The following is a 16,521-nucleotide window of genomic DNA, read 5'->3' on the forward strand; positions in this document are numbered from 1 at the left end:
CTTTTCCATATATATCTTTTAATTTTATATATATATATATATATATAGTTGATACATATTTTATTACAATAAACTGTACATAACAGTACACACTAAAGTTTATTGTCATATAATTTATAAAATCAGATACAATTTAATTGTAAAAGCCCCGTACTACCCCACTGTACTTCTATTTTATTCTTGTGTCTTGATAAACCAACCGACTCTCTCATTGAGAGCAGTGCATTCGCAAAACAAGTCCGATAAAATTAGGATTTTAGGATCGTTTTTGCAAAATGGCACCTACACTTAGATTCACCATAACAAAAACATGTTTGATAATTGACTTGAGAAAAAGTCTTGCGTATTTTCCGTTCTTTGCCCACGCATGCTGAACCGTATCATTTTTAAGAACAAACATAGGATGTTCAAATCAAAGAAGAACGTATCTCAGCTTACAACTTGTTATGCCCCATAAATTATATGACAAGATAATAATAACCAATCATTTTGAATGAACTACAACACGGAAGCTTTGATCCTTGATACCCAAAAGTTTACCAAACTTTGATCTGGCTCCCATCCTCATGGTTAAACTCCACTCAAACTCTCTCTCTGTTTTTTGTCCCTTCCAAGTTTACATCAACAAAGGACTTGAATAGTTCTGGCTCAGAGAGACGGGAAAAAGTATTTTGTTTTTCTTTCAAAAAAAAATATGTGGCTCAATCTCCAAATGGTAAGGGAGAGATGCCCTCGCAGAAGCTGTGGAAGACCTGAATTTAAATTGCTGGCTTGAATGACCACAGCAGCACAACGTCTTGGACGTTCAACTTTCTCTCTCGGTACACTTGGCCCACAAGTTTTTACTTACCTGGTTGAAGAAATCAGAAGTAAATGACCCATAAATTAAAAATCTGGTGAATAAAATTGCTTTCGACGAGATCATTTATGGCAACATTGCGGTGAATAAATTACCATTGGGATGATTCAGATCTCCACTTTCTCGTGGTTTCTTAGCTTCTCTTTTAGCTGTCTCAGCTGCCAAAATTAAGAAATCAGAACTTCAAGAACTTCAAGAAAAACAGAACACTTTGAGGTGCAGTAATATCTAATATGTGAAATGATTCATAAGCTCTCTTCTCCTCTCCTCTCGTTTCCATTCTCAAACCCTAACTCATCTTTCCTCTCCTCTCTTCTTTTCTCCTCTAATTAAACACTTATTTACTAAATACGCCATTATAAAATATAACTAACTAAATATGTGTTTAACAAATACAGTGCTATGAAATATGATCAACCAAACAAGCTATTTGTTTCTTAATATACAATATTTAGAGCAACATGTAGTGTTTAATACCCATGTATTTCTAAATACAAGAAACTAAATGACCCCATAGTTTATGTATAATGATTCTCAAATGATTCAATTAATATAATATCTAGATATAAGAGTAGCTACCAGAAAATGCACAAATGCATGGACCAAATATTGAAGTATTTCCACATCTTGATCAAAAATTAAACCAAACAACTTGACCAACGGGATTGAGGGAATGCCCTAGTTTAAAGAAGTCTTGAGCCCTCAACAAGGTTTTAAAAGCCTATAGGCAGTAGACGGGCGGACAAAGGATTATGTAGTGCCTAGGCAAGCACCCACAATTCAAGATGGTAAAAAATAAACAAATTACATAAATAATCGTTAGAGAGGAAGTTAAACAATATATTAATGTATTTTGTTAAGAACTATAGTAAGATATTTGAATTCCCTAATTCATCGACATGTACAATAATTTTAAATTTCAAAGTCAGTCTACATACTAAAATATGATATGAGATGCTAAAGTGGTCGCCTAGGTAAAACCTAAATGGAGCATAGTTATATTCTATCTAAGGCGAGAGAGAGCCAAGGCATTCAGGCTTAAAACGATGGTTCTCAAGTTTTTTATTTTCAATTCCAGATCCATGAAATGAGATAGAATAACTGAAAAAGCTACATGAAATCCCAAAAGGCAATTATAGGACGAAACTGTACCTTTAAATTTCCTTTTCTTGTTAGCTCTTCTTCTCCTCCGTTCTGCTTGTGTTAGCTCGCCCTCTTCCTTAATATCACCTTTTCCTTCAAAAACTTCTTCAGGAGCAAGCATCGCAGCATCTGATACAGCAACAGGTGCAACCTGCAAAAAACATTAGATTTGTTAGTCGTATAGCTCACAAAAAAAGGAAAAAGGAGGAAACAAAAAACCAAGTCTTAAGAGCTTATATACCTCTTCCATTGCTAGTGCAGGAACATTTGCTTGTATAGACATGTCTTCAATGACCTGCAAAGGTAATGCTTTTATAAGTCTATAAAGAAAAATTTTCCATAGCTATGGTAGAAAAAAATTGATACAATTGCATACCGGCTTTGGAGCAAAGTGGAAATGAGACAATGCATCCAGCTTCAAACAGATCTTCTTAAACAGGATACTTGCCTGAGCGAAAGAAAGAAAAATCATTATAGCAACTTTTGCACAGTTATTGAAGAATAAGATGTAAAGAAGCAATCATGACCTACATGAGGGTACTAAGTACGAATCGTGTATGCACATGCTAGTGTTACATGCCCTCAGCGCACCCAAGGTTTGGGCAGCCACAGGAATATAAATTACACTATATTATGAAAAGGTGACAAAGACATGTATGTGCTGCCGTTTCACTTACCATAGCATCTACTTAACTGTTCAACTTTAATGGTTAAACACTTAGATATGTTACACCTTTTGAGTAGCCTTAAAACTGACAGCCTGTACCAAATTATGGCTAACAGAATTTTTGGCAAAAAAGGTTGCCTAGAGTATCAAAATATTATTGTATCAAGAGGCAAACTTCATGGGCTATATATATTAACTTATGCATATCTCTTGGTTATATTAGACTTCAATATTTAAACCTTTTGAGAGCCAAGTTAACCATGTTATGCTCTTGGTGAAACTATATGCAAAAGGGCAGGACTAGAGTCACTAAACACAATCTTCTACCTCATTTGAACAAAAGTAAAGCACTTGCATATATAGCTTTTTGCGAGCTATATTATAGTCAACAAATATGTACTTAATAATTACATTTTTTCAGTAATAATACCTCTCTCTTTTGTTCATCTGAAACAGAAAGAGGAGCAGCTGCTAAGCCGGCTTTCTGGGCATACTCTTCCTGAATTATATAGCAAAAGAGATAACATTAGTCAAAAACTGGATATGTTCTAAACATACGAATTCTTATAATCTCCTAAATATGGAGCAAATCTGATTCAAATAAGAGGAAGGAATATATGATAAAAGTTACCGACCTCATATATTTCAGCAAGGCCCTTCTTGCTCTTGTTCTCATCCTGTAAATTAAAGGAAATTACGTCCAGATAAGCATATCTGATCCTAGAAAGAACTTTCAGGGAATTTCCTAAAATTCAAGCTTACCAGCTCCTTGTGCTCTTTTGGTGCTTTAGATGGTAATGCAGGAGCCCTTTCAACATCATCAAAGTGCCCCTGCAAAACCGAAGAAAGAATATATGTACATCAGCCATCTATTTAAAGTTTAAGAAAGATAATTCCTACACAAAATTCTAATAATCTTGCGCATGGAGTGACAAAATAACCTCCATCAGAAAATACAGTCTTTCAGCATGATGACAAAACAATCTATTATCAGCATCATGATGGAAAAAGTTTTGGTTTTGCTACAAAGTAGCAGTCAAATTATGGGCAAGAAAACCACTGATTATAGTCATAACTGTCTTATTAACCAAAGGACAGATCCATACGAGCATAATAGGATTCTTTCTTGAATGGATGAGAAAAGGCTATGGGTGTGTAGAGTGTGTAAATTGTGCAGGCAAGAAAGAGAAGACAGTAGCATTAATATTCAAGAAAGCAACTAGAGCAGGCAAGCAGCCAAAAGACTGGATAAGCACAAGTACAACTAAGGTCAACAATGCCCAAGCATATTTGGGTGTTCAATGAACAAAAGATTAATTATAAACTTTAGTAAAAGAATAGGACTAAAAGTAAATACTCCCAGTCCCAGTTGACCCAAAATGGAGGTAAAACAGGAGTGAGGGGTTCACATATCTTTCAGACGATGACCAACTTACCTCCACAATCCTTTTTCTAATCAGATCCTCAAGTGAAGCCGTGACTTCCTCTGTGATTACTGGAGCAGGTCTCACATTGTGCTCAAAATCGAGGTCAACTTCAAGAGCACTGTTTTTGGGCCTTTTAGCAGCAGTAATCTATCATAGAACTGAGGATACTCAATACAGATGATGAAAAAAGAAACCAAGCTTATAAAATTTGTATACTCAATAACAAAGTTAGTCATTTAGTTTGAGTCAAGTTATAAAAGTAATCTACCTCTCCCTGCATGGTCCAGGACTTGGGTTCCAAGTTGGCTTTCTCCATTTCATCTATCTTAGAGCGCATCTTCTGGATCTCTTTCTCATGGGTCGAGAGAATTTTCATATTCTGTTGTTAAAAAGAAAATGTTGCATAATCAATGGTTTGTAAACATTCATCTATTCACTAGTATCTCCCTAAGGTTTAGTAGAATGAAAGATTAGATTTTAGTGCCCACATCCTCATTATCTTCCTGATCATCATCCATTTCCATGTCTCCTGAGCTATCCAGGAATTGAACTTTCTTTGAGGAATTTCTCTTTTTACCATCTTTCTTGTTTCCTTTCTTGGCTTTGCCTCCAAAGAAGTCTTCATACCTGGAGACGACCCCTTTCACATGGTTAAAGTCCAAATGTAAATATCAAAGCTCTATCGACAAAAGAAATAGCTAAAGAAGATAATATTCTATGCATAAGACATCTTCTTGTAATGCCATATTGTGCACACTTGAGTCCTATGAACATGCTATACACCACGCTTTGGGTTGCACAAGTGAACATTCACTTTAAGATAATTTTTGTACTCCCCCTTGAGAAAGTAACCACAAACTAACATACATCCACTAAAAGTGCAAATGCATATGAAATTTTTCAGCAACTACCAAAAGGAAACATGCACTGAAGGTACAACCTCTTCTTGTAACGCCAGGTTATATATATGTTTTAGTTATATGAACCTGCTATACTTCATTGCTTTGGGCTGCACAGGTGAATATTGGATTTAAGAAAAAATTTGCACTCTTCCCTGAGAGAGTAATCATAACTAAAGTACATCTACTAAAAGAGCATATGCATATAAAACCTTCGTTGATAATCAAACTAAAACATGTGTTAATAATACAACTAGTTGATGCATCACCATATGTCTAATTTGTCAAGAATAAGTGCAGGTTCACTTTTGTTCCTGAAGCTTCAGCCAACCTATTTACAAAGTTACAATTGTCATGGTGTACAAGTGAGGCAAAAGATGGCATTGAAGTATACACCCTAATTGTATTACATCTGATTCCTCAAAGCATAGACATGTTTCTTAGGTTGTTTGCTTGGTGTAGGTTTCTTGTGTTGCAAGGATAAGCTAGCAAAGTAATCCATATAACAAAGGCATGCAGAAAGGAAAAAAAAAAAACCTGACATGCTTTCACAAAAGCCAAGACAAGTTGCAGTCTGTAAGAAAGAATACATGGCATATATAAATCAAAGTTTGTTACTCTGATGGGATTGTGAAAATAGGCGTACCTTGCATTTTCATCAACATCTACTTCTTCATCACCTTCATCAACATCATCAAAATCTTCCAACTAAAATTGATATTACAAACAAATCAGATAAGGAAAAGCATATAAAATTGCCCCAATAGAATTATGAAATTCCTTCATCAACATCATCAAAATCTTCGAACAAAAATTGGTATTACAAACGAATCAGATAAGAAAAAAACTATAAAATTGCCCCACTATAATAATGAAATTTAATTGGACAATTGTCAAACGCTGTCCACTACATTATAACTAAAAAATAACAAGAAAAACTGCTAGTACTATATCAGGTTTTCTCAGACAAAATAGAATTGAAAAAGAAAGTAAAACAATTTTAATTCTTCCATGTGTCAAACAAATTTGACCTGAAGATTTTGTCATCCGATATGTAAGGTCTTCAATAAAACTCTGAATTTGTAATTGTAAGGAACTAAATCGGGTTTTTCCCGAAAATAACATAAACGTTATTTAGCTTAATTCTAATGGAAGAGAAAGCAACCTGCGAAAAAATAAAAGAAAAAAAAAAGAAGGGCGAAAGAAAAAGGTTCTCACATTCAAATCGTCTCCTCCATCCTCTTCCTCTTCATCATCATCCTCGTCCTCATCCTTCCTAGACTTCTTTTTAAGGTCTTGATTCCCTTTCTTGTTCTTCGCAAGACCATACTCCTTCGCCTCGTCCTTCTCCAGGTATTCCTCCAATTCATTTATCTTCAAGAACCCATCCTCCACGCCTCCCGCTTTCCTACCACCTTGCTCCTCTTCCTCCTCCTCATCACCATCGTCATCCTCATCTTCTTCCTCTTCCTCCATGTCCTCGTCATCGCCTTCGTTCTCTTCTCCGTCCCCTTCGTCCTCTTCCTCCTCCTCGTCTTCCTTATCTTCTTCTCCTTCTTCTTCTTCTTTCTTTTCGGGGATAGGAGGAGGAAGAGGAAAGCGAGAAGGGGGCCGTTTCTCGAGACGTCTAAGCTCGCGGCGGAGATGAGAGAGTAGGGGGCGGTAGAGGAGATCAATCTGGTACCAGATTTGCTCGGCGTCGAAGGACTCGTCGACGAGGAGGGATTCGAGTGGGGGATTAGGGCATAAGGGGGCAAGAGACGAGAAGAGGTGCCGTGAGGCAACGCGCGCGAGGCCGGACAGCTCCGGCGACGGCGAGAGGTAGGTGGCCGGATTGGTCGAGCAAAGCCGCTCTAGGGCTTCTTCTCCTCCCGTGGTCGCCGCCATGGAAGAGAGAGGAATAACAAGGAGGAGGACACGACAGGTTGCCGCCGAGTTGAGGAGTGAAAGAGGGTTTTAGTCGCGCCAGGGGTTTTCTCTACGTTTATTTTGCACATCACACCTCCTTTTAATCTGTATTGCAAAGAACCCCTCCTAAACTTTACATACTAACAATATTATTTTAGGTATGTTTAGAGTAAAACTGCCGTTCGGCCTTCAGATGGTTTTTCTTTTATAAAATAAGGGCATTATTACTCAAAATCAGGAACGTACACTATAGGTGATGATATACATACATTACACACAAAACACTACAATATAAGCAGGAAACCATATCAATTGGACATATTTGATTGAGCTTTTGTGTTTACTTTTTCTTCCAAGGTGAATGTATGTATGTAGGCAGAGTTCTATTCATTCTATAGAGACAGTCCATCTAACACATATCATGAGAACGGGAATAGGGTGATAGAGTATTGTATCTTACTTACTTGGTTACAATATATAATAGTATTTATTATAAGGAAAATAAGATACCAAGTCGTATGACACAAACAAAGTATAACACAAAGCACAGTTCTAGAGGATTCACAAGAGCATGGTGTCTAAAATTAGGTTGTGGCTTTGTGTCATGATACGATAGTCAAAGACGGCGAAGCCGACGAGTGAGTGGCAACCAGGATCAGACCCTACAAAGGAGCGAAGCGACATGAATGTGATAAGGAATCGGTAGAGCCCATGGAGAGGGTGGAGAATAAGCTTGAAGGAGGAAGCAGGGGATGGGGGAGCGGCAAGGACTTAAGATGAGATAGGAAATCGGCGGAGATCGAGAAAAGGACCCGAGGTGAGGATGTGAGGACATTGGCAGAGCTCTCATGAAGAAGATGAGAAGAGGGAAAGTGAGAACAAAAGCATGGGGAAATCTGTCTCCCTCCAACTAGATTGGGCTTTTATCTTTACATAATTGGGTTGGGCTCTCATGTTCTACTAGAAAATGTAAGACAGACGCAGCCTAGGGCTCAAAATTTCACTCAAATAACGATTTGGGTTATGTAATCATGTCATTCAACGCATTAAGGTAACATAAACCTAGGTAATTCCGCAAAGTTTATCTTCATAAATGACTATTTATTTAGGAGGGACTCATGAGATGAGCTCTTCTTTTTATGACTATTTATTTATTTAGGAGGGACTCGTGGGATGAGCTCTTCCTTTTTCTCCTCTTTCACTGTAACGAAAACTTTAGGACTGTGTTTAGTTTGATGCGAAGCTCGAACTTGATTAACTGATCCTATTTTCTAGTCTTAACTGAAGTATCTTGAACCAGACAAAGAAAACATATGATATCTGGTTAGGAATTAGGTTACTCTTAATGTGATGTGAAAAAATATTAGTTTTGAAAGGAAATAGATAATATATAAAATTAATGGATTAAAATACTCTTTGACCTGAATGATAAAAATAATTAAAAAAATATATTTAATTACTGGACGAGGCTAACTAGGTAATTACAGAGTTTTGTGGTATTTGAAATCTTCAATTGTAATGCTGAACTAAGAACCAAGAAACGTCAACTCAAGTAACAAATATTTTAGTTTTTACGAATAAATAACAAGTTTGGTGGAAGAAGATGGTCTATGCCAACTGAGCTAACATTCATGATAAGCACCAATATTGAAGACAAAAAGCAAGTGATAGGATCATAGTCTTTAATTGCTATACCATAGGGTTGGTTGGTAGGTGAGTAATGTTCAAAAAAACCTTGACTTCTATTCTATAACATTATACCAAATTGTTATGTCTACTATTATCGCTTACATTTGACGCATCCTAAATTTCTCCTAGTTGTTAATTTAATTATGAACTCGTGAAGAAGGATCGAGGATTATTTTAAGCGTTGCCATTTCGCCAGGTTACTTCGAAGGTGACAATTGTAATGGAATAAGAAATGGGGATGCGAGCCATATCGATTCACGGGAGTTGAAGATAGATACCATGGGCAAGTTGGATTCATAAACCATCGCAGAAGCTTATAGAAGTTTGATGCAGTAGAGGAAAAAAGTAGCATGAAACTAGAGATCACACCGTGGTTGTAAGAGAGAAAAATGTCTACTATGTAATGAATCAATCTCTTATTATGTATCGCTATAGAATTACAGAAGAAGTATTATCACAAACACAAGAAGGGTAGAAAATGGGATATTAATGCAACTTGGCCCTTAATAAAAACCACATATTGATAAGGTTTTGGTATGAAAGAGCCACATCTGACAACATGAGATGAAGCAATTCCTGGCTAATGTGAGGTTTAAAGAATGTAAACGAGCTTGCTCTCGTTGCTAATGTGAGGTTGTTTCTTGCAGTGGCTGCCGGCTGCTGCTATCTCGGCCCGGATAGTTGCTGGGCCGACATGTACGACAGTGAAGTCGACCAACCGCTTCTGCTCGGCATATTGTCGGACTCAGTCGTCTTACTTCCGCCGCCGGCCGTCCTTACATTTCCGATCCCCCTCTTCATCTGCATGAATCCCCTCCCGTACAACCTCAGGAAGTTAAGCGAGTCCACACTGGGGTCCACGACCTCCATGCTCCCTTCCAGCATTCCGGCCACCACCACCATGCTCGGCCTCATCGCCGGCTCCTCGTGCAGGCAGCAGAGCGCCACCTTCACCATCCTCTCCACCTCCTCTCTCTTCACTTGCTTGTCCAACCTCGGGTCCACAAGCTCCTCGTACGTCCTCTTCTCGTGCATCTCCAATGCGATCATCGGAAAGTAAACATCTAAGCTCTCTTGGTTATTCCAATTCCTTCTTCCACTAACAATTTCGAGCAATACCATCCCGAAGCTATACACGTCCGTCTTGTCGGAGATGGCTGTGTTCGTTAGCCACTCCGGCGCGAGGTAGCCTCGCGTCCCCCTCATCGTCGTGAAGAGGCAAGACTGCTCCGGGTTCAGCAGCTTCGCAAACCCGAAATCGCCGATTTTAACGCCGTTGTGCTCGTCGAGGAGTATGTTCTCCGGCTTGACGTCGCAGTGGATGATCTTGTGCTCGCAGCCGGAGTGGAGGTAGGCGAGCCCGTGCGCCGCGCCGACCGCGACGTTGAACCGGTCGGCCCAACTCAGCACCGGACCGGAGCCAAAGATGGAGCGGTCGAGGGAGCCGTGGCTCATGAACTCGAGGACGAGGAGGCGGCGCGTGCCCTCGGCGCAGAAGCCGCGGAGCTTGACGAGGTTCTTGTGGTGGATGCTGCCAATGACGGCGATTTCGGTGCAGAATTCACGCTTGCCTTGCATGCCGACGTTGGTGATCTTCTTGACGGCGACGAGGGTCTTGTCCGGGAGCTGGCCTTTGTACACGGAGCCGAAGCCGCCGGAGCCGATTTGATTGTTGAAGTTGTCGGTGGCGGCTTCCAGGTCGGAGAAGGTGAACCGAGTGGGTAATCCTGGGATGGAGATTTCTTGGTCTTCTTGGTACCATTCCTGTTCCCTCTCACTCCTTTGTCCGAGTTTGATCTCGTTCTTCTTCTTCCTCTCTCTCCTTCGCCACCACCGGAAGCCCACAAAGGAGATCAAGAGTACAGCGACGGTTATCGATCCCAAGGGTACCAAGATGGCAATAGCGACTATCGAAGTGTTGGAGCCCGGGCTGGGTGGTGAAGGTGGATTAACCACCTTGATGTAGCCAATAGCAGAGGAAGAGTCCTCTGCGTTGGATTCAAAGAGAGACCCCAATTGCTGCTCAAGAAGGAAGCAGGACTTTGAGGAATTACGATAAAAGAAGCCCAGACATGAGCAATTCCCCGAGCAAAGTCTCCGGCAAACGGAGATATCACTGCCGGAGGATGTCGGCGACGAGAATCGATTAGCAAAGTAGCCGGTTCCGTTCCCGAGGTTAAGATAAGCGATTGGAGACGACGGTCCACCGCTATCGCAAGAGTTGCTATCGGAGTGAAACAGAACTGAACCATCGGCAGGCAAGCACCCACCCGCCGAGTCAGTACTGAAACCAACCGGACACTTGCAAGATGAACCATTTGACCCCCCGGAACAAACGCCGAGCACCTTGCATGCGAATGGAAGATCGCAATCGCCGCTAGGGAAAAACAATAAATTGTTTAGATTTGGAGAGGAGCTATTAGGGGAATAGCTCAGGATCTGCAAGCGACCTGAAGAATCTAATTTGGCTAAGCGGAATTCGTTGGTGGAAGATAGAGGTGGAAAAAGCAACTGGAGTACAGTTCTATTTCCACCTCCAGAAGCAAAGAGGAAGAGTCCTGTGGAATTCATAGCCATGGAGGCGATTGGAAAGTTGGAGTCTTTCGTCGAGCGGAGGTCAGAGGATATCGCCCAGTAGGAAAGGAAGGTGGAATTGGATGTTGAAGAGGACCATTGGAGAAAGGCGTCGTCTTTGGTGAGAAAAAAGCGATAGTTCCCGGAAAAGAGAGATTTTCCCAATAGAAGGTTTTGATTTGGGAGAAGGGTATCGGTAGGGTGGGCAAAGGAGGACCAAAGAGAAGCATTGGATGAATCAAGGAGGAGGAGCTCGCCGGAGTCGAGGAGGCGGAGGGAGGCTGCGGCAGCGGAGAGGGGAGGAGTCGACCACACGACGCTGGCTCCGGGGAGGGAAAGAGAGAGGCCGGAAGATGAGAAAGCGAAGACGGCGGAGGAGGTAAGAGGAGAGGAAGGGTTTGCGGACCAAACAGGGGTGTGAGAAGAGTACTGGAGAAGGGAGACGTAGAATTGAGAAGAAGAATGAGAAGACTCATCCGGGTTGAAGAAAGAGAGGGCGAAGAGAGAGGTAGGGGAGAGGAGGAAGACGCCGGAGTTATCGACGAAGTGGAGGTAGGAGGCGGAGAAGTTGGGATAGAGGAATTCGGTGGAGATGGGACCGGCAACAGTGGTGGTGAGAGAGAGGAAAAGGGGGAGGAGGAAGAGGAGAGAGCAGGGAGACATGAGGGAGGAGGATGTGGTGGTCAGGTACTTGCATGGGGTTGATGAAGAGGATGACTTCGGTGTTTCTTGGTAACGCGTGAGTTGACCATCGAGAGGGGTGTGGGGAGGTGGGGCCCATCGAGCAAGTCAGCGAACGATCGTATTGTAGCACGTGGCAGCTCTTAACGATGATTGAATGATAGCAAGCTAGATGTTACTTGAACTCGAGGCAATATAGAGAGATCCAGATTATTGTGTAATCAATTACTTTTTTGAACAGAAAGCAAATGTTGTAACATGTCATTTAAGATATAAATCGTCCTAAGCTAGGCAATCTGACTGAATTATTATCATTCTAATTGTTTTGCAACTTTGTTGATTTAATTCGACGATGGAGATGGGAAAAGGATGACTAATAAACGCAATAAACAGGGTCCTCGTTATATGGTGGGAAACAGCAAGCGGTTAGGAAGATAATATCAGTCAACACTGGAATTGCGGTGCAATGCAGACCCATGGCGGCTTCTCTTAGCTGCTGTATATTATAAATAAAAGCTTAGGAATAGGATGCACCAACCGCCCAACGTATCAATGTCCAAGTGGCAAAGGGCATATTATTTATCGGTGCTTCCGGTCGAAAGAAGACTTCAGTTGAGATAGTAATTGCATTTATTGCCTTTACTACTGAAAGTGAAGGCACAGAGACCAATTTGACAACTACGATCTATGACGAGGCTATCCATCATAGAGTAGAATTCGGTGCATTTCTGGTGGGGGTTGAGAGTTGAAAGTTGTGTAATCTTTTCAACTCAAATGAGTTCATTTAAGGATGACAGAAACTCTTGATTTCCTTGTGGTTACTGATAGGGGTCCAAAATAACTGGTACTAGTCAAAGCAAAAGTAGTCTATAAGCAGCAGCATCTATTTATCTTCTATAATATCTAGTCCTAGTTAGAACATACATATCTAAAATAAGAACTTTTCACAAAACTGTCTAGATTCTGTGTGTATTTTTGCACACTCTATCATCTAAAATAAGTGCAGTCTATTTGGTTTTGCATAAGAAAACAAAGAACTTACCTTGATATGCTTTTAGCAACTACTAGAATTAGGAGAATTTACCTATATTATATGAGAGATCTAATATTCAAGTGGCAAGAACAAAAGGATCCTTTTAGATGCATGTACTGTTACAGAAAGAATAAGGGCTAGAAAGAATATCACAACTACGATCATAATGGAGAAAAAGAACTGGAAGCATCTACCTTATTACGCAACAACCAGCTAAGCAATCCAAACTGTCAACTCTGCTTTGCATGCTCTCTTGAGGCACAGGCAGTAGGGGGAGCTCCACCAGTGGTCGGCCTAGAGATTCACATAAAACTACGAATTAGAAGCAGCACCGGGGAGAAAAAAGTGAAGAATTGGAAGAAACATTCAGAAAGTGCAGATGATGTAGTAGAATTGGTGCTCACAGTCCTACGAAGACTTTGAATGCATCATATATTCCCCATTGTGCACCAGTAAGAGTACCAATCATAAAGATGCGAAGAGGTAGGCCGCGAGTAAAAAGACCCCACCACCCAAGATTCCTTACGGCCTGTGGAGATGTATCACACACAGTTGCATAACCAATCAGGTCCAATACATCAAAACTAGTAATATTAAAGAAATCAATTAGATGGCTACATGGCTTACATCTCTCACAGTGGCATCCTTAGCATTGTTAAGGAAAGAAACAAGATTATCAGCAGGATGAGAAACAACTGCACAGACGACGCCAGCAATGTATCCACCTGCAAAGCTCACTGCCAGCTGAAGTGGTTTGCTACACTGCTCTTTTGGTCTGGGAATGGCATATTTGTATATCATCTCGACAATTGTCTCGAATGAAGCAAATTTCATCATTGTGTCTGCCAGAGAGCTAATTATAAGTAGAGCAATAAAATCTGATGCTCCGATGTATATGAAGATAGAAAATCCAGTTGCCAAGTCAGTGAATACTACAAATTTAGCCGTACACTTCGCAAAATTTGGTTGCACGAATTTCTTATTATCATATTGACATCTTTGGGCATAAGAACAAAGCACTGTTGATTATATTTTATGTCTACAGGAGTTCATTCTGTAAGTGAAGCATATCAAACATACATACAAATAGGAGAGAAAAAACATTCTACTTACATGGAATTTGACGCCCCCAAAGTGGAACAAGTCCTTTGTACAGTCTGGAATTACAATCAACCAATAAAATGATACTTTAGATAGACAGAAGTACAGAACAAATATGATTAATAATTGAATAGGACTTGCACATGAATTTTATACCCCAAAGCACCTTCAGACTTGACAAATTTAGGAAGCCCATCACTCAAACCTCGAGCATATCCAGGTTGTGTCTGGACTCGGACCTTCACTGCCTCCATGGGGCAAAGAGCTACATCTGCAATTAGTTCAGCAGATGCAGACCCCACGAGGTAAATTAAAGTCTTGTACTTGGATGCATATTCAGGACCAACAAGGTCTGAATATTTCTTCTTGAAGAACTCATAAAACCCAAATTTGCATCCCCCTTGAGCACTATATCCAAGCAGAGTTGGCACCCAACCCCGAAAGAAGCCTCTGAGCCCTTGCTCTTTAAGCAAGACGCCAAATCCAGATGTAATGCTCTTGTACTTTGCAGGGTCTATCTAAACATATATATCCAATAGACCATAATGAACATTCACAAAGTATCAATAAAGAGAAAGAAAAAAGTCAAAAGATGATATCTTGAATTCTTGGTAAGAAGAATTGCAAAAAATATTGATGCATGACACTGACAGAGAGTGAAAAATTGCAAACGATCACATTCCAGCAATACTTTTCCAAATAAAAACTTCAGTAATTGCAAAAAACTAAAAACAAGTTTATGCAAATAGATTATTAGGACTTGAGTTAATCAATAGTTTTGCTTGTAAAGTAACAATCGTGCTACTCCGCTAACTGCTAAGAGCATAGATCTGGGGTTACAGTTCAAAATAGATAACTTATGCAAACGCTAACAACAGTACTTATGTTTGTTTCACCTTACAATGACCATGCCATAAATCTCTACCACGGAAGACTGAATATAGGCGTACTAGCAAATGGTCCTAATCACATTGTCCAGGCTGGTTGATTATCATTTTGATTTCATTAGTAAGCTGATTGCTGTTGGTCAACTTCAAACGGAACTACAAGGATTATTGAAAGATATGCTCAAGCAATACTTCCATCTATTATATTCTTCTTGGAGAGATCGATACGGAAACACATCTATAACACTCCCGAACTTAACCAGAATTCTTTGGCTAATGCCTACATAGAACCCATATGGAGCCGCCGGGGCATTACCTCAATCACGAATCAGACTTCACCTACACATCCCTAGAATATAGATAGGTGCCCCCTAGGCAATTCATCACATATAGAGAAGCTACTGATCACAATGTGAATTAATTCCATGAAAAATCATAGGGCTGCCACAAAATATTTCTAAACTAAGAATTCTTTCCCTGTAAGAAGGCTACCTAATTCCCAGAGCAACAACAATTGCTGGACTATTATTTTCGATGCTCCTTAAAAATTGGGCTATACTTCTGTATACCCCTAAGCATAGCTGCATTATGTAAACCCACAAGCCTTGTCCCACCCCCTTTCTACCTATTTAGGAACGAGATCTTCAACACAAAAACTGGTACACTATCATTCCTGATCACAAAAGTAACGACTAATTGCAGCTTCCTATAGAACAGTAACAAAACTATAGCACGAACAATCTAAAACGCTCTGGAAGTAAAATATTTACCCTAAAATCACTGGAAACCCGATATAGCAAGAAAATTAAACAGCCCTAAACCCTGAACGAAATCGAAAACTCACTTGCATGTTGCACTTGACGAGATCGAGCGGGGTGACGACCATGTGCGTGAGCCCGCAACTGGTGATCCCACCGACGGTGCACGCGGCGTAGTAGAGCGGCGAGTGCGTCTCAATCTTCCCCTTCTTGCTCGGCGCCTGAACAAGTAACAATCTGGGATTTGTCGTCATCGTCGTCGTCAATTCTCCATCCAGAGGCGGAGGATCGACCGTAATCGACGCCGAGGCCGAGATACAGTTGCAACCGAGGAGCCGCTCCACGGCGATGAAGCCAGGGGAGGAGGAGGAGTAGAGGAAGGCGGGGAGGAAGGGACCGCGGGAGTCCTCAGAGATCACCATAGAGAAAGGAAAACAAGGATATCGTGATGGTCAGTTTCTAGGGTTAGGGTTTGGATAATTTTGGAGGAGATGGAGATCGGATACTGGGAATGGCCACGAGAGAGAGATTAGAACGTCGGCGTCTTCTTGCTCCCACTGCTCTCGCCCTTTTATCAGTGGAGAGCAGTGGAGGTGGGAAGGCAGCAAGCGTTATACAATTTTCCATATTTCAGGGAGTAAAATAGAAATACACTTTTAGACCCGCCCTTCCAGCTAGTTATTTACAAAAAAGCCCACAAAAATATTAACAAAGAAGTCCTGAGCGTAATTACTTAGAACATGGGTGGCTTTTCTTCAATTGCGGAAAATCGAATAAATTGTACTTTAATTTCCAGCTTGGTTTTCCAATTGAAGGCATATTCTAACCCCTCGGCCTCCTTGGTAAAATAACAATAGATACCATTTTTATTTCACGGGTCGGATTCGGGTACTAA

The 16,521-nt window shown here is 40.7% G+C and overlaps 3 protein-coding genes across 5 annotated transcripts; all 3 read right to left on the bottom strand.

Annotated features, from left to right (window-relative positions):
• Positions 1–386: 386 nt before the first annotated feature.
• LOC140774614 (M phase phosphoprotein 10) lies at positions 387–6,950 on the bottom strand. Its single transcript, XM_073117687.1, has 13 exons — positions 6,214–6,950; positions 5,642–5,703; positions 4,585–4,723; positions 4,365–4,475; positions 4,106–4,243; positions 3,432–3,500; positions 3,305–3,346; positions 3,100–3,168; positions 2,379–2,450; positions 2,244–2,297; positions 2,012–2,153; positions 955–1,017; positions 387–850 (listed from the first exon to the last, which is right to left on the bottom strand). The coding sequence occupies exons 1-13, from the start codon at positions 6,880–6,882 to the stop codon at positions 843–845; spliced, it is 1,638 nt and encodes a 545-aa protein (XP_072973788.1). The 5' UTR covers positions 6,883–6,950; the 3' UTR covers positions 387–842.
• Positions 6,951–8,986: 2,036 nt separating this feature from the next.
• On the bottom strand, positions 8,987–11,831 carry LOC140774063 (G-type lectin S-receptor-like serine/threonine-protein kinase At5g35370). The gene has a single exon (XM_073116903.1). The coding sequence runs from the start codon at positions 11,827–11,829 to the stop codon at positions 9,256–9,258; it is 2,574 nt and encodes an 857-aa protein (XP_072973004.1). The 5' UTR covers positions 11,830–11,831; the 3' UTR covers positions 8,987–9,255.
• A 729-nt stretch (positions 11,832–12,560) lies between these two features.
• Positions 12,561–16,223, bottom strand: LOC140774064 (mitochondrial phosphate carrier protein 3, mitochondrial-like). Of its 3 annotated transcripts, none has more exons than XM_073116906.1 (7): positions 15,713–16,223; positions 14,138–14,499; positions 13,994–14,037; positions 13,508–13,722; positions 13,285–13,409; positions 13,075–13,174; positions 12,561–12,694 (listed from the first exon to the last, which is right to left on the bottom strand). In XM_073116906.1, exons 1-6 carry the CDS (start codon positions 16,046–16,048, stop codon positions 13,111–13,113), a joined length of 1,146 nt encoding a protein of 381 aa, XP_072973007.1. In that variant the 5' UTR covers positions 16,049–16,223; the 3' UTR covers positions 12,561–12,694; positions 13,075–13,110. The 3 variants fall into 3 exon arrangements, with proteins under 3 accessions (XP_072973007.1, XP_072973006.1, XP_072973005.1); XM_073116905.1 differs by having other exon boundaries at positions 12,573–12,688; XM_073116904.1 differs by lacking the exon at positions 12,561–12,694 and having other exon boundaries at positions 12,704–13,174.
• Between the last annotated feature and the right edge of the window lie 298 nt (positions 16,224–16,521).

Source organism: Typha angustifolia, chromosome 13 (assembly GCF_048772165.1).
Source record: "Typha angustifolia cultivar Huaian chromosome 13, ASM4877216v1, whole genome shotgun sequence".
Taxonomy (NCBI): domain Eukaryota; kingdom Viridiplantae; phylum Streptophyta; class Magnoliopsida; order Poales; family Typhaceae; genus Typha; species Typha angustifolia.